Here is an 18,434-nt window from a genome sequence, read left to right on the forward strand (position 1 = left end):
CCATGCTGACTACCTCTGATTAATGTGTGCCTTTTAATGGCTCCTTTGAAATGGATTCCAATAAATTATCCACCAAAATTAAACTACTCTAGTTTCTTTGTTTAAAAGGGTAGAAGGGAATAAACCATGTATATTAGCAGTCCTCCAATCCTTTGGCACTATCCTTGCAGTCGGCGAGTTACAAAATTGTTGTTTGAAACTATAATTTCCAAAGATCGGCACAAAAAAGCTAGAGTAACTCAGCAGGTCAGACAGCATCTCTGGAGAAAAGGAATAGGTGATATTTCAGGTCGAGACCCTTCTTCAGATTCTTTCAAAAGTCTAGGATATACTTCTCGGGCTGGCGATTTATGAATTTTCAAATATGTTAAATCCCTTACCTTATTTCTTTACTTTTCCCATTTATTATTTCACACACTAATTACAAACTGCAACATCACCTCCCCCACCTTGTAAATACATACACTAAATATTCATAAAGCACTTTACCCACTACATAAAAATCATCCTTTTGATTCCTAGTTTACTCTTTCCTTTGTTAGCCTCTTACTCGTAACATACTTAGAAAAAAGTTTCTCTTTCTCTTTACTTTCCTAATTGCCCGTATAATTTAGAAACATAGAAATTAGGTGCAGGTGTAGGCCATTCGGCCCTTCGAGCCTGCACCGCCATTCAATACGAGTTATAATTTCGAGATTCTTCCGTAAGCACATCCAGAACTCTTAAATGCACCTATTCACTTCAAACACTCCTTGAAATAAGATCAGCATACACACCACTCAGAGTAAAGAATTGTCTTTTGGATATATTGGTGAATATTTTATTATGCGTGCTCACAAGCAGAAACATTATTTATGCACGCACTATTAAAAATGTTCTTAATTTAAAGGCCCCTACACGGTTTATGCCTTTTTATCAAAAGAAAAGCAATTCAAGCTGTTTAGCAAATGTAAACTTTTGTCATTCAGGATCATGGGGTTGTGCATGAATCAGTCAAAATGCACTCATGATCTGGCATTCTATCGAGCCATTCAATTGATATTCATCATCTTTCAGAAAGTCTGCATTAACAACTTCTGCCAACAACCACGGTTGGACTTGACATCAGCACAAAACAGCAAGGTATTCAATTTCTCCGAAAGGTCTGAAAGTACGTCAATAACAATAATATTTTCTAACTAACGCTAATGGAATTAGACTTCTTCAGAGCCAATTATTAACAGTTACATATATAGCATGTAAATTTTCAGTTAGATCTCGCTGCACTCAGGCTATAAAGCTGTACGTGGCCTACAACTGGAAAACTATATTATCAATGAAAATATTCCAATAAATGTGTTTATTACATTTGCTCTGTGATGTTTGTATTTAACATTCCTTGCACTTTGAAATGTTCTTTGCAAAAGACACTGTGCTTCTGAGATGCGTGAAATTGATATGTCCCAGGTCTTATCACCAGTCTGGACTGAGCTTGCTGATCTCAAGTGAAATAATCTGGTTTGGATAACTTGGGCTACACAAGTTGGAAAGGACAGAAAATTAAATACAAATTAAAATCAGTGCCATTTATTCTTGATTGAGTACCTTGTGATGACCTACTGTAGGAATGTGATCAACAATTTGGCTTTATATTATTACAACATACGGCATAAAGTAACCACCTTTTGGCAATGAAAGAGGCCCTTAAGTAAATGAGGGAATGCCAGCATGCATGGAACAGAATACAAGAAAAAGTCAGTGCCTTAAAGAAAGATGGAAAGCAGCTTTACTACTATTTTCTGCATAAATTACCAGAATATAAGCTGAAAATGATTCATCTAAGTTCCTCACAGAAAATGCTATGCATGACTCCTCTATTAAGTCACTCTGAGACTCCTCTCCTCAAAAGCTATATAAATTTGAACCAGAAGATTTCCAGGATTCAGATGTTGGACATGAATCACGTGATTTATATTCATGATATTGTGGTTAATTAAACTATTTGATTGATGTTACCTTCTTAGAGAGTGACAACAACAAAACCAGTGATAGCTGATAGTTGACCAAATCTTCAGATATTGCTATTATACACCAGATGATAGACAAACCTCCCAAGCATCACTAATATTCACCAGAATCCAAAATGTATGCTATAAAACATTAAAGTATTGCAATGCTGAGTAATATTGTGGAGTACATTGTCATTTGCACCCAATTACCAATGTTAGAATGCTTTTAAAAAATAATTAACTAAGTTACTGGTTTTAAAAATAAAACAGACATTTTAACACGGGAAAGGTTTAACGTGATACTACTACCCTTGAAAATGTGCAGCATTCATCAGCAACTTTATACATACTATATAATTAAGATTTTTATCACTTCTTGAAACATTCGTAGGTACTAGAAATCTAGACCTCATTTGTGGGAATGAATAACTGCAATAACCCATAAATCCTACTGTACAACTCCATAACCCACCAACTTGTGTAGTTAATTTTTGTTTATTTTAGAAGGAAACCAATCATTTAGCAGCACACAGCCTTTTGAAAACCATACAACACACTGGTTCAGAGTATTAATGTTTTAAAAGGTCATAGTAACTTACTAGATCAATATGATTTAGTTCAATGCCACAGGTGTACTCAACTCAAGCTTTCCAAACAACGCATTTAACACTAAAAGCTATAAGTAATTGCCTCAAGAAACCCTTGTTACTTCAGCACAGGGAATGGATTATGAAGTCACTGTCAGCCTAGCAACCACACTTTGATGCATCTACTCTGCTGCACCTGGATCACATGGATATGAGGTGGATACGATCTTTAAATTTGATTTTTATCAGTAAAGGGAGAAAAGTTTACATGGGGAAGCTGCAGGGAAACCTTATAAATATCAATCTGTTCGTTTTTCAGAAAATAAAACCTATTGAAGTAAAGCGGAAAGCGAGAACAGTTCATTCATCAAATTAAATGAACATTACCACCGAACTTCACATAAGCTTACAATTTATTAAAGAAACGTCCGCAGGAGCTTTGGGGAATAAAAAGTTATGATACTGATTCAACCATGCAAGATCGTTTCTGTTCCTACCAATTGCATCGATTGTATTTACCTATTCTTTGCTCAAGTTCACTCCAGAGCTTCTCCAAACACACTGTCATTCTTCTCTCCCCGCCAACTTTGCAAAGTGTATGAATGGGGACAGAATGCAACAGTGGGATATTGAAGGCATTGCGGGTTGAGTAGAGCGAAGGCTGACTTTTGTGGCCTTACCTTTGAGAAGAGGCAGGGGATTCAAGTCGACAGCTTTACCCTGGATCTTGTACTGCGAGGAGCCCTGCGAGCGCTTCTGCTTGGCCTTCCGTACGGACTTGCGGGTGAATCCGTCTACTTTCTCGGTTGGTGTGGTGACGGTGGGCGAGGACATATCCCTTCCGACCGAGTTTAACCCGGCGCCCGGTCACCTGGCTGGAGCGGCGTTCAGCGGCAGCCCGCGTACTGAGGACGGGCGGTAACAAGCGAGAGAGAGCAAGCGAGCGGGCGGCCCTCCCTCCACCCACCCACCCACCACCGGCCGGCCGGCGTCCTCTCCGCCTCTCGATCCGAGTGGTGGGAGGGGATGTGGTGCGGGCGAGTTCGGGGCCACAACAACCCCGCTGTCCAGTCAATGCCACCCCGCCTCCGGGCCGCTCACTTCAAGCGTCCATTAAAGCCGGGCCTGGCCGGGCCGGGCGGCCTCGGCGTGTGTTTAGGATCGGATCCCCTCCGCGATGATGGGGGGGAGACAATTATTGGACGATTTATATATTTGTCGAAAAAACTGTCACATTCCTCGAGCGCACTCGCTTCACCAGCGCCCGCCCGCTCGCCCGTCCCTCGTACGTGCTGGCGTGTTGCTCTTAAACCCCCCTCACTATTGTGTTCTTCGTCCTTTTGTGTCAGCAGCGAGCGGCCGCGTCTACTCCAACATGGGGCTGGTGTGTGGTCAACTCAGCGAGGGGGGGGTGTGTGGGGGGCGGGGACTCGCACAGACCCGCCCCCCTCCTCACTCACCACGCTGATTGGCCGTTGGCAAGGCGCGCCGCCGACGTCAAAGGGGCGGTACGCTCTCTGACTGGTTTCCCCGCACGTCCGTCAAACCGCCGCCCACTGTGAGTGGCTGGCGCCGACGTCAATCAGGTTGCGTCACAGCGTCGGCAAGCTTGGAAGGAGGAACAATCATGTTCGGTTGAACGACTTTGTCGTCGTTCCACAAAGGTTGGTTGTGTGGGTCATTTGGCCCTTCAACATCTCAGCGCGCCTCGGCCGACGCGATCTCCCGGTTGTTAAACACTTTAACTCCCCCCTCCTAGTCTGGCCTTTCTGTGCAGGGTATCCTCCACTGTCAGGGTGAAGCCCAACGCACCTCATATTGGGCTTGGGCAGCGGTATGAGTATTGGTTCCTCTAACTTCAAGTAACCCTTGCATTCCTTCTCCCTCCCTCCCTCCTCCACTCCGACTAGTTTCACTGTCCTGATTAATTAATCTCCAAGACACACGTGAAGCTCACCGTTTGACCTGTTTTTACAAAATGTTAAATGGTCAGATCGACATATACACTACAAGACCTACACCAAACCCAAACCAATTAGGAGCAGACCAGGGCATTCGATCCAATTTGTGATCCCGGCTACAAATGTGTACAGCAATTTGTTCTTCCCCCGCACAATTAAAGCATGGAATAATCTCCACCCAACTATAGTTACCCAACCAGATGCAGCTAAATTTAAAGTAGCTCTTACTTCCCAATAACCCTTTCTGGCTTAAGCCCTCCCTTCACCACCTCCAATTTAAATTCCATTTGAAATTTTTTGGAGGACCAAGAACCAAGAATTTTATTTCAGTCTGAAGAAGGGCTGTTGCTTGGTTGCCGCTGAAGGACGTTTGAGCTTAGGAAAAGTAGAGCCTTTAGCCAACAATGAACTATTCTATATTTCCTTCTATCGCCTGCTTTGATCTTTCCATTTCACACCTTGCCCTTCCATATCTCTTGTCTTCCTCACGCGACTCCCACCCATTCCTTCTCTGCAGATGTGCTGCCTGACCCACCCGCTGAGTTACTCCAACATTTTGTGTCTATCTTTTGTGTAAACCAGCATCTGCAGTTTCTTCCGACACAGTACTAAAGCCGTCTGCTGAGGTTCAAAACAATATCTTGTTCTGTAATCCTTGCATTTTATTGCATGCATCAAATTTTGACTGAACGTGTATCTTTTAGATATAAGCTCATTTAGTGTTCACTTGTGAATTTTACAATCTGGTCGCTCTCCAGAGCTTTGATGGCAAACCTCTAGGCTAACACTCAGTTGAGTTATTCAGAGAGAGCTGCTGTATTGCAAGTTCTGTCACAGAATGGATGAAGTAGAGATGGTTGAAAGCTTCAAGTTCCTAGATGTAAATATCACCAGCAAATTGTTCAGTTCAGTATAGTTTATTGTCACATGTGCAGAGGTACAGTGAAAAGCTTTTGTTGCGAGCTAACCAGTCAGTGGAAAGACAATAATAATAATAATACATTTTATTTATGGGCGCCTTTCAAGACTCTCAAGGACACCTTACAAAATTTAGTAAACAGAATACAAAACATTTAAGCGGAATGAAACAAACAAAAAATAATGAACAAAAAAATAAATAAATAAATAAATAGTAAAGACATCAACAATACACAATTCAAAGACACAATTCAAAGAGAGAGAGCAGCGGCAGCTAATCACACCAGCGTTGACTCTCCCTTCCGACAGACATCTTGGAAATGGAACAATAAGGATCTTTAACATAGAAACATCCCCCCACAATGGTTACCATTATGGGGGAAGGCACAATGTCCAGTCCCCATCCCCAGTTCACCCATAGTCGGGCCAATTGAGGCCTCCACAGTTGCCTCTACGGAGGCCCGATGTTCCAGGCCGTTCTCGCCGGAAGATGGTGCTCCAGCGTCGGGAGAGTCCTCTCAGCGGCTAGGGACACCTGGAACGGCCGCTTCCTTACCGGAGACCGTACAATACATACAATCAATCCATTTACAGTGTATAGATACATAAGGGAATAACGTTTAATGCAAGGTAAAGTCCTATCAAAGATAGTATGAGGGTCACCAATGAGATAGTAGTTCAGGACTGCTTTCTAGTTGTAGGATGGTTTAGTTGCCTGATAACAGCTGGGAAGAAACTGTCCCTGAATCCTGAACTAGCCATATTGAAGCAATGACTAAGAAAGCACACCAATGCCTACTTCTTTAGAAGGCTTAGGAAGTTTGGCATGTCCCCAACAACTTATATAATCAATATAAGATTCAAAGAAGACAAAAACTCAGACCGAAAATGTACTCACAGTTTATACAGCGCTGCGTTCGCTTTTTTTAAAATCCCGATTGACCTTTGACAAATCCCATGATTCCTTGCGTTAATCGAGATACCGAACTCACTTATTAAGAAAATAAAATGTTAATTTTCAGTCATACAATGTTGTTAAAGAAAATTAAAATAACCCCCAAAGTGTTGGCTCAGGTAAGATTGATTGTGCCTATTTATATGCTTAATATTTTAGAGTTCTATGGTTAGGACTTATCATTCTCATCATAATGTAATGAATCTTGCTGGAAGTATGTGTGATCAAGTGTAAAGAAGGCCTGACCTCTTGATTAAGTTGAGCAATATAAGCTTTGTAGCTTGCAGACAAAGAATAGCACCACTGTCAAACAACTAATCCCAAGATAACTCTACCTTGGTACAAGCGATGGCATTTTAATGGGAATTCTAATGGGAATGTTTTTTAATGTTTTATGTGTCACTGTATGTCATTCCTTGTATGTGAATATACTTGGCCAATAAACTTATTCAATCATTCAATAAACTTATTCAATTATGAATGTTAAATACTTTAGATTATGTCACAGGAATCTGCTCAGCAATAATCTGGCAATAATTTCTTCTGTACGGCATGGTTAGCATTTTTTTACTTATCTATTTCTCACGCAGCATTCATTTTGACATCCAAATAATACTTACCAAAATGAGCTTCATGAAAAGGGACACCAATGTCCCATATTTCAGATGTAAGGGAGAAATTATGATTGTTAATTCTACCCACGGCACCCCCGCTGGGCCCACACCATCCCCGCTGGGCCCTTGCCACCCCCGCTGGGCCCATGCCACCCCCGCTGGACCAAGCCCTCGCCACCCCCGCTGACCCCCGCTGGGCCCCGCCACACCTCGCCCCCCGCTGGGCCCAAGCCACCCCCGCTGGGCCCTCGCCACACCACCCCCGCTGAGCCCAAGCCACCCCCGCTGGGCACACACCGCCCCCGCTGGGCCCAAGCCACCCCTGCTGGGCCCACACCAACCCCGCTGACCCCCACTGGGCCCATGCCACCCCTGCTGACCCCCACTGGGCCGACGCCACCCCCGCTGTGCCCACGCCACCATCATCTTCTTCTTCCCCCCCCTCGCCAGAAAGAGGCGTCAAGCCGATAGCCTAATCGTTAAAGAGTTAAAAAATAGCCTAATCGATAAAGAGCTGAGAAGAGGAATCGGAGCTGCCAAGGAAAGGTACTTTGAGAAGTTGAGGAGCAAGTTCTCAGCTAGTGACTCTTCTTCAGTTTGGAAGGGCATGCAAGAAATCACCAGCTATAAGAGGAAAGCCCCCCGCTCTTTGGACAATCGTCAGCTGACGAACTACCTGAATGAGTTTTACTGCAGGTTTGAAAATCAGAAACGTAACACTGGTACCCCCTCCCCAACAAACACAGCCAGACCCCAGTCTGCAAAGAATGGACCCGGCACCCTCTCCTTCCCATTCACCACCTCACACCTACTTAAGGCAAGACTCCAGTAATGAAAAGGGTGGACCCCTTCCCACCCACAACAACACTTCACACCCAATTACTCATTTTTAACCAGTACCTGCAAAGATGCACTGACCCTGCCTGCTTCAAATTCTCCACTATTGTCCCTGTACCCAAAAAGGTAAGGATTACTGGTCTTAAAGACTACAGGCTTGTCGCACTGACCTCTGTAGTCATGGAGACCGTTGAAAGGCTTGTGCTGGCCAAGCTGAAAAATATCATAATCCCTCTGCTGGACCCTCTGCATTTTGCATATTGGGCCAATAGATCTGTGGATGATGCAGTCCCACGCCACTCCAGCTGGGCCCAAGCCACCCCCACTGGGCCCAAGCCACCCCTGCTGGGCCCACACCACCCCTGCTGGGCCCACACCACCCCTGCCAGGCCCATACCACTCCCGCTGACCCCCGCCAGGCCCACCCCACCCCCGCTGGGCCCAAGCCACCCACACTGGGCCCAAGCCACCCCCGCTTCATCCTCCAGCACCTAGACCGCCAGGGGACCTATGCGAGGATTTTGTTTGTTGATTTTAGCTCTGCATTCAACACCATTATGCCAGAGCTACTACGCTCCAAACTTTCTGAGTTGACTGTGCCTGAACCCCTCTGTCGGTGAATCACCAGCTTTCTGACTGACAGGAAGCAGCATGTGAGATGGGAAAGCATATCTCGGACCCGCAAACGCTCAGCATAGGAGCACCGCAAGATGCGTACTCTCCCCTCTTCTCTACTCTCGCCACACCAATGACTGCACCTCCACAGACACCTCTGTCAAGCTTCTCAAGTTTGTGGATGACACAACCCTGATTTGACTGATCCAGGATGGGGATCTCTGTACTCTTTTCAATTTGACATCTTTCCTATAACATGGTGCCCAGAACTGAACACAATATTTTAAATGCAGTCTCACCAACGTCTTATACAACTGCAACATGACCTCACAACTTCTTTACTCAATACTCTGACGAAGGCCAAAGTGCCAAAATACATTTTGACCACCTGATATACCTGCGACACGATCTTCAAGGAACCATGCAACCATCAACCATTCCTCTGCCCAACTGGCTAATTGATCCAGATCCTGCAGTAATCTTTCTCAACCATCTTCACTATATGCAAAACCACTCACATCTGTATCATCAGCAAACTTGCTAATCTTGCCCTGTTCTGTGACGTTTCACAGAGTGCTGGAGTAACTCAGCGGGTCAGGCTGAGTATGGAGGTTGGGAGGTCATGTTGCAGTTACATAAGAAGGTGGTGAGGCTGCATTCAGAGTATTGTATTCAGTTCTGGGCACCATGTTATAGGAAAGATGTCATCAAACTGGAAAGGGTACAGTGAAGATTTACGAAGATGTTGCCGGCACTAGAGTGCCAGAGCTATAGGGAGAGGTTGAGTAGGCTGGGATTCTATTTCATGGAGCACAGGAGGATGAGGGATGATCTAATAGAGGTGTATAAAATCATGATTTGAATAGATATGGTTGAGTCTTTTGCCCAGAGTAGGTGAATCGAGTAGGAGAGGACTTAAGTTTAAGGTGAACGGCAAAAGATTTAATAGGAATCTGAGGGGTATGTTTTTCACACAAATGGTGGTAGGTGTATGGAACAAGTTGCTAGAGGAGGTAGTTGAGGCGGGGACTATCGCAACATTTAAGAAACAGACAGGTACATGAATAGGACAGGTTCGGAGGGATATGGATCAAACGTGGGCAGGTGGGACTAGTGCAGATGGGACATGCTGGGCCGAAGCGCCTGTTTCCACACTGTATCACGCTATGGCTCTATAGAAACATAGAAATATAGAAAATAGGTGTAGGGGTAGGCCATTCGGCCCTTCGAGCCTGCACCGCCATTCAATATGATCATGGCTGATCATCCAACTCAGTAATCCTGTACCTGCCTTCTCTCCATACCCCCTGATCCCTTTAGCCACAAGGGCCACATCTAACGCCCTCTTAAATATAGTCAATAAACTGGCCTCAACTACCTTCTGCGGGAGAGAATTCCAGAGATTCACCACTCTCTGTGTGAAAAAGGTTTTCCTCATCTCGGTCCTAAAAGATTTCCCCCTTATCCTTAAACTGTGACCGCTTGTTCTGGACTTCCCCAACATCGGGAATAATTTTCATGCATCTAGCCTGTCCAACCCCTTGAGAATTTTGTAAGTTTCGATAAGATCCCCCCTCATCTATCTATCTATCTTTCCCTCTCAAACACATTCTCCTGCCTTCTCCCCATTACCTCTGACACCCGTATCAATCAAGAATCTATCAATCTCCTCCTGAAAAATGTCCATTGACTTGACCTCCACAGCTGTCTGTGGCAATGAATTCCACAGTTCACCACCCTCTGACTTAAGAAATTCCTGCTCATCTCCATCCTAAAGGAATGTCTTTTAATTCCGAAGCTGTGGCCACTGGTCCTAAACTCTCCCACTAGTGGAAACATCCTCTCCACATCCACTCCATCCAGGTTTTTACCAGGCTGGGACAGACTGCAACAGCTTTACACCGTGTCCCAAAGCTCGTGTCCTGTCCTGCATCACCCAACGCAGCAGAGACATTATAGGAGAAGGCAAGCACCGTAACAAAGTAGCTCACGATGGTTTGGGTAACATTCAGGAATGTCTATGCATGCCACATCATGAATATTACTGAAGAACGGTCTTGACCCGAAATATAATCTCCAGAGATGCTGCCTGACTCACTGAGTTACTCCAGCACTCTGTGACATGTCATCTATCCATGTTCTCCAGAGATGCTGCCTGACCCGCTGAGTTACTCCAGCACTCTGTGAAACATCGCCTATTCATATTCTCCGCAGATGCTGCCTGACCCACTGAGTTACTCCAGCACTTTGTGTCTATTTTCCCTTCACCCATCTGCCCAAGCCCACTCTCCCCCCTCCTTTCCTTTCCTTTCCATCCATAAACCTCTCTCTGCCTTTACATTTCACTTCTCTTTCAAATCTGCTCTACTTATCTACATTCATTTTTCGTCTTAACTTTTAGTCATAGAATGATGCAGTGTGGAAACGGGCTCTTCAGCCCAACTTGCCCACACCGACCAACATGTCCCATCTAAACTAGTCCCACTCACACACGTTTGGCCCATATCCATCTAAATCTGTCCATGTACGTGCCCAAATGTCCAAATTAGGATAGTCCCAGCCTTAACTACCTCCTCTGGCAGCTCGTTCCATACACCCAGCATCCTTTGTGTGAAAAAGCTACCTCTCAGATTCCTGTTAATTTCTGAAATATTGGTCATACATTTGGTGCAAAAATGCTCCAAAATAAGGCTCAGAATGCATCAGAGAGCATCTAAAACCCCTGAGCTTCCAGGGCCCTTAAGCTGGCCCCGGACTCTGGCATCGATGGACTTCACGCTTCGCGCTCATGATGTGCGCAGCGCGCACACTATTTCACATTAAATTTTTTGTAATCCTGTCATGCCACCCCCCTTTTTGAAAAGCTTCGTACGGGCCTGAAAAGGACTCATGGTCTTGCATCAAATAGCAACAAACTTTGTGTTCACATAGTATGTTTACCATTATAGGTCAGTCATATTTCATCTGTTGTAATGTGCTTTGAGATGTCCTTAGGCCATGCAAGGCACTACGGTAATGAAAGTAATTTCTTTTTTCTTAACATATCTGATTGTTTGAGTAAATGCAGTGCCAGATGTGCGCATAGTCCTTTATTTTAGAGATACAGTAATGGAAAAGGCCTGTCAGTCTGCTGAGTTCACACTAATTCTTTGTTATCCCACCTTCTTATCCACTCCCTACACACCTAGGGCAATTTTACAGAGGCCAATTAACCTACAAAGCACGTCTTCGGGAGCACCAGGAGGAAATCTACGCGGTCACAGGGAGAATGTGCAAACTCCACACAGATAGCACCTGAGGCAGTACGGCAGCAGTTTCACCAGCTGCGCCACCCTGCAGCCCTTTTGGAAACTGAGTTTATTTACAACAGTGGGCATTATATTGCTCATCTCCACTGCCTGGAATGGGCAGATGTCTGCCTCAGATCATTTAAAACAATGGGTACTAAAGATCTTTTTTTATTTTCTATCACCTTCTTTCTTTAACCTTTCCTGAGGAAAGCAACTCCCAACTGCGTACAGTCATCTAATACGTTGTTAAGAGATTTCAAATGTGTGAGCCTGGACTCCATAGTCAAGTATAATCCATGAGGAAGAAACACAAAGTGCTGGAGTAACTCAGTGGGGCAGGCAGCATTTCTGGAGAAAACAAATAGGTGATGTTTTGGGTTTGGACCTAATTGAATAATTGTAGTAATGAGGAGAAACCTGGAAAAGAGGTAGGGTCGGAACAAACCCTGGCGAGTGATAGGTGAATACAAATATCATTCACCTTTTCCAGAACAAGGGGTTTAAGGATAAGGGGGAAATCTTTTAGGACTGAGATGAGAAAAACATTTTTCACACAGAGAGTGGTGAATCTCTGGAATTCTCTGTCACAGAATGTAGTTGAGGCCACAGAATGTAATTGAATGGCGGTGCAGGCTCGATGGGCCGAATGGCCTACGCCTGCACCTATTTTCTATGTTTCTATGTTTTTGTCAAACTGGGAACACATATCCTCATTAAGGAAAAGTATAGAAGCTGAAATGTGCATGTGCACAGCTCACAGATCATGATTTTGGCTGTGAAAACAGATACTCACAAAGTTGATCATGCACAGTCCGCCTTCATTAGGTAACAGGAATGACATCTGAAGACATACCATGCATTCCCAGTTTAGGCGTGCCTGTCACTGTACAATTGGCACAGTAAAAAGTTGTGGCGTTAATTAGTTCATTGATACGTCAGTGGTCTAAGGGAAATATGTGCTCAAGGTTATCAAAGTGAATTCAATTTAAAGATAAAATCATTCTATTCCTTAAAATATCTCTTGGTCTGTAAAATTACATTCTTATAGGTTGTTGAGAAATGTATGAGACCATTTCTTCCAATTTTAATCGGTTGCTGTGTGCAATCAGGAGCATTTGATTGGGGATGAAAGCAAGTTATTACATGGTTTTTGCCTCCTCATGGGCAAACCTGTTCTGATTATGAACCAGTTTTGGAATTTTAGTTCAAAACAAGTTTAGCAAGCCAGTACAAATTTTCCATTCATGGTTTATTACAATTTGCTTGGGAACACACTAAATGAAAACGTGACAGAACATTGCAGTCAGTGGAACATATGCCATGAATTTGAATTGCTTCTGAATTTGGGCAATAATTATCTGACTGTAAGAGATGAGTGCAAAATTGGCATCCTTGCAACATTTTTTGGAGTTCTTTGAGAATGTAACCAGTTGAATAGTTAAGGGAAACCAGTGAAAGGATACTCAGCTTTTTGAAAGTCTCTAAGGTCTGCACAAGAGGTTGGTCATCAAGATTAGAGCTCATGGCATTATTTGTAAAACCTGAAAATACCTAAAAGCAGTTCGCTTACCAAACAAAGATGGGCGTTGAGGATGCCATCATCCACCTGCTCCATCATTCCTATCCTCCGCTGGATTAGCCAGGAAGCATTGTGAGAGTCATGCTTTTTGACTTCTCCAGTGCTTTTAACACCATCCGGCTTGCACTGCTAGGGAGCAAACTGACAAAGATACGGGTGGATGCTCCATTGGTGTCCTGGATCACCAACTACCTGACTGGACCACCACAATATGTCAGGCTACAGAACTGTCTCAGACATGGTAGTGAGCAACACAGGGGACGGTCTTCTCCCCCTTCCTGTTTACCATCTACACCTCGGACTTCAGATATAACTCTGTCTCCTGCCACCTACAGAAGTTTTCAGATGAGTCTGCAATTGTGGGCTGCATCAGTGAGGGGAGGGAAGCTGAATACAGAGGTGTAGTCAATGCCTTTGTTGGGTGGTGTGGGCTGAATCATCTGCAGCTCAACACCGACAAGACTAAGGAGTTGGTGGTGGACTTTAAGAGGAGAGGAACACCCCTGCCTCCATCAATGGTGTGGATGTGCAGTTTACCAGGGAGTCCAAATACCTTGGAGTATTCCTTGGAGTATTACTGTCCAGCATTCCTGGGCAGTACATTGGACTGGTCCAGGAACACTGAGGTCCTGTACAAGAAGAGACAGAGCCGGTTGTACTTTTTGAGAAGGCTCTGCTCCTTAAAAGTCTGCAATAAGATGCTGCAGATGTTCTACCAATCGGTGGTAGCCAGTGCCAACTTCTCTGCTGCCGTGTGATGGGACTGCAGGGCGAAGGCTGCGGACGACAATAGGATCAACAAACCCATCAGGAAGGCTGGCTCCGTCCTGGGTGGGAGTGGGTTCATGGGAGGTGGTCTTTGAGGGGAGGATGCTCCTCAAACTGTGGAGCATCCTGGACAATACAGTTCACCCCCTCCATGACACACTGGTCAACCTGAGGAGTATCTTGAGTAACAGGCTGTTACCACCAATATGCAGGACAGAACACCACAGGAGATCTTTCTTCCCTGTGGCTGTGTTGGCAGATCGATTTCCCTCCTGGGATTAATAAAGTTCTGTCGTATCATATCGTATCTGGCAATGGTTGAAGACTGATTGACAAATAGAAATAAAAGAGAGGGAACAAACTATTTTTCTCGTGTTTTCTGAATGTGACTGGTGATATTGCAATGATCAGTCCATGAGCTCGTTATTCCCCATCTAGCTGAAGGGACCATATATATTATATCCGAGTTTCCTGATGATACAAACTAAGTGAGACAATGAGAAGGTGGTGGATGTAATGGGGCTTTGATGTACAAGGAGAGATTAAGTACTTTGGCCTTGTATTCTCTAGATTTTACGAGATTGAGAGGTGATCTTATTGAAATTTACAGGGGTGGGAGATTGCAACCTTCACGTGGTCCACCCTGTTTGGACTAATGCAATCAGTTAGATCAAATAGACCAAGTTGATCTACAACTTTAAGCTGTACACGCCATACGCAAGAAGAGGAAGATTGAAATTTACAAAATTCTTTCAGGGCTCAACAGGGTGGACACAAGGAGCAAACTTTCCCTGGCTGAATAGACTAAAACTACGGCTCACTTGTAAAAGGAAAAGCTAGTTTGAATTCATAAGAGGAAATATTTCTTTACTCGGAAGGTGGTGAATCTTTAGAATTCTCCACCTGAATGTCAGCAAGACAAAGGAGCAAGTTATCAACTTGAAGAAGCATGGTTGAGTACATGCCCTAATCAGCATCAATGGTGCCGAAGTGGAAATGGTTGAGAGCTTCAAGAACCTTGGCATCAATATAACCAACCACACTCTAGCAACAGCCAAGAAGGCACGCCAACGTCTCTACATCCATAGGAGCCTGAGGAGATTTAGCATTCCTCTTACCAACTTCTACTGATGCACTATAGAATGTATACTGTTGGGTTGTATCATAGCTTAGTTTGGCTACAGCTCTGCCCATGTCTGCAAGAAATTGGGTGTAGCCCAGTCCATTACACCCATCATTGCTCCATCTACAATCCATGCTGCCTTGGAAAAGCAACCAACATAATCAAAGACGTCCCACCTCGGTCATTCCTCTTTATTTCTGCTCCCGTCGGCCAGAAGATACAGAAACTTGAAACCATGCACTACCAGACTCAGGAACCGCTTCTTTCCCTCTATTATCAGGCTTCTAAATGGTCCTTCCAGAAGCTTGGATACTGCTCGACTCGCTTCTACCCCATTGCAGACATGGACGTTGTCTATGGGACCGGTGTGCTACATTGCTGAGAACTACATTCTACACTTATCTTTGGCTTTGCTCTACCTATTATACATGAATTTGACTTGGTTGACCCTAATCTGATTGGCAGCATGCAAAATAAAGTTTTTCACTATACCTCATTACATGTGACAATAATAAACTTAAACCCAAACCCTATATAGGGCTGTTCACTGAGTCCATTCAGAACATAACTTGATTTATATCTAGTTATAAAAGGGACCAAGAGTGTGCAGGGAAATGGCAATGAAGTAAAAGATCAGCTATGATCTTGATGAATGGTGGAAAATACTTGAATGCCTAGACTTTTGCTTCTTTGAAATTAAATTGTAAATACTTTTTTAAAATTCTCTTAGTTTATTAGTCTGTTCATTTTTGTTTTCAGGTTGTCTGTTGCTGCTTCTTACCTCTCCTATAAACAAATAATATTTAGTTGCAAAGTAGGATGTCAAGCTGTTAAATTTATGTACGATTTCTCCACGCAATCGTCCTTATTGTTTGTGCATATATCTGTGAATAGTTCAATCAATTGACTGCAACAGATTTATTTCTCGGTTTTAAAGGTTGCCTGACAAAAGTTTAAAACTCTTTATTTTTATTGTTCCGTGCACACATGACAATCATAAACCAAACTAAAACATTTGATTTTAGTTTTTTTACAATTTGAATTGCACTGATTGTAATATATTCCCTTAATGTCAGATTGTTAATTCATTCCAGTTCACTGCTCATCACTAAAATAAGTATGGCTAATTCTTTTTCAATTCTATTAGATACTATTCTACAAAATTATGGTGAATATTTTTTATATCTCAAAGAAAGAGGCCATTCATCTCATTGGATATATGCCAGTTTCCAGAGCATTACCATTAGTCTCATGCTCTCACTTATTTTGCTGTAAACTACTCTCTCATATGCCTATCAACTCCCCCACCACCTCGATTATTCTGCCACCCACTTATACGGTATAATTTCTAGCCGCCTCTAATCTACAAACCTGTGTATCTTTGGGACATTGAAGTGGAAGTTTTCCTCACAACCAAAGCATGTGTGGAAAACCCATGCACCAGACATCTCTCAAAGTCAGGATTGAACCTGTCATTCTGCTTTCTGATTAAATAATGTTGGCCTTAAATGTCAGCGCCTTTGGCCTGAAATATTACATATGCTACCTGACCTGGCTAATTTCTGCATTCCTTTTGGAGAAAAGGCAGATAAGGGATGAACATATTCTAGTCTTAGAAATGTTGAGGAGTCTTATTACAGCAAATGTGTCTACTTGTCTACTCTAACACAATTAGAGGCCATGATCATAATTTTGTGCAGCCTTTAATAGACAATTTATGTGCCGTACATCTAATGCAGTTCTATCATCTATATATTACCAAAAGTCTGATCTTGACCACTTCCTCTTGTTCAGTATATTGATTTTAGAAAAAACGCTGCCACTTACGGCTGTGATTTTTGGCCATCTTACTCAGAGTCCCCCTCCGCTGCGCAGGGCGAGGAATTTCCCCATTGATGAAAAATAATAGTTATTAGTGCTTATAAAATGTTGAGATTCTCTCTCCTGAAGGCCATGCCCCTTCCGGAGGGACTATAAAACCCAGAAGTGTTGAGTGCCTCAGTCAGTCTCTACAAGATGGGGGAGCAAGAGGGTCACATCTCTCAGTCTGAGCTGTGAATAACACTGAACACATGTCTACTAAAATGTGAGTGGTTTTACTGACCTGTCAGTGCCCTTAATGTGGTTTGAAAATATAGTTTGGAAATGCTAAAGCTGTGTTGCCATTGGTTTGGAAATGCTAAAGCTGTGTTGCCTAATTAAAGTTGCCTTGCCTAATTAAAGTTGCCTTGCCTTCTATATAATTAAAACTCTAATCTTGACCAATTCCTGTTTGCGCTTTATATTGATTTTAGAAAGAATGCTACCACGTACGGCTGTGATTTTTGGCCATCTTACTCAGAATCCACCTCTGCTCATCAGGTACCGAGGATTGTTCTCATTGATGAAAAATAAAAGAGTTATTAGTGTTTTAAAAATGTTGAGATTCTCTCTCCTGTCAATCACGCCATGAAGGGCATGCCCCCTCTGGTGGGAAGGACTATAAAACCCAGAGGTGTGGGCATGGCTCAGTCTCTCCAAGATGAAGGTGGGAGAGGTCATGTCTCGCTGTCTTTAGTGACCTTGCACCCTGCTTGAAGTGGTAAGAAACTGCACTTGAATTTGGTGGCCTTGCACCCCGCTTGAAATAGAATTTCAAGGAATAGCCATTAGTCAACTGCCAGCCCACCAGCCATGAGTGAGTGAGCTGCCAGCACAACAGGCTTGAGTGACTGAGCTGCCAGCCCAAGAATCCATTTGGCCCACAATGTCCATACTAGCCCTCTGGAACCCAGTCCCTTCAGCCCACAACATCCATTCTAGTGCTCCAGAAAGCCCCCCCCCCCCCCCCCCCCCCCCCCCCCCCCCCCCCCCCCCCCCCCCCCCCCCCCCGGTCACCAATATTGGAATTGGTGGAGAGGTGGAATATTGTGTTGGGGGACCAGCCCTCCCGTGTGATGCTAGGACTCAATGGGTCCCACTTAGTCTAGTTTTATTATATTGCTAGCAGTTTCAAAAGAATCAGGATAAGAATAGTGAGCCCTATAAACCAATGTGCAACTCAAGATTTGGACAAGCAAATTAAGGGTTCTTAAGTTTATAAGACATAGGAGCTTATTGCTCTCCCTCAATGTCAGCAAGGCGAAGGAGCTAGTTATTAACTTCAGGAAGCACGGTTGAGTACATGCCCTAATCAGCATCAATGGTGCCGAAGTGGAAA

At 43.8% G+C, this 18,434-nt stretch overlaps 1 protein-coding gene across 1 annotated transcript in view; it reads right to left on the reverse strand.

The window, feature by feature from the left end:
• ppp2r5eb (protein phosphatase 2, regulatory subunit B', epsilon isoform b) overlaps positions 1-3,968 on the reverse strand; it is a 130,239-nt gene extending 126,271 nt beyond the window's left edge. Inside the window, exon 1 of the mRNA XM_055640050.1 lies at positions 3,256-3,968. Within this exon, the coding sequence (XP_055496025.1) occupies positions 3,256-3,409 (154 nt within the window). The 5' untranslated portion in view covers positions 3,410-3,968. The remainder of the gene's footprint in view (positions 1-3,255) is intronic.
• Positions 3,969-18,434: the final 14,466 nt, after the last annotated feature.

This window comes from Leucoraja erinacea, chromosome 9 (genome assembly GCF_028641065.1).
Source record: "Leucoraja erinacea ecotype New England chromosome 9, Leri_hhj_1, whole genome shotgun sequence".
In the NCBI taxonomy this organism is placed as follows: domain Eukaryota; kingdom Metazoa; phylum Chordata; class Chondrichthyes; order Rajiformes; family Rajidae; genus Leucoraja; species Leucoraja erinaceus.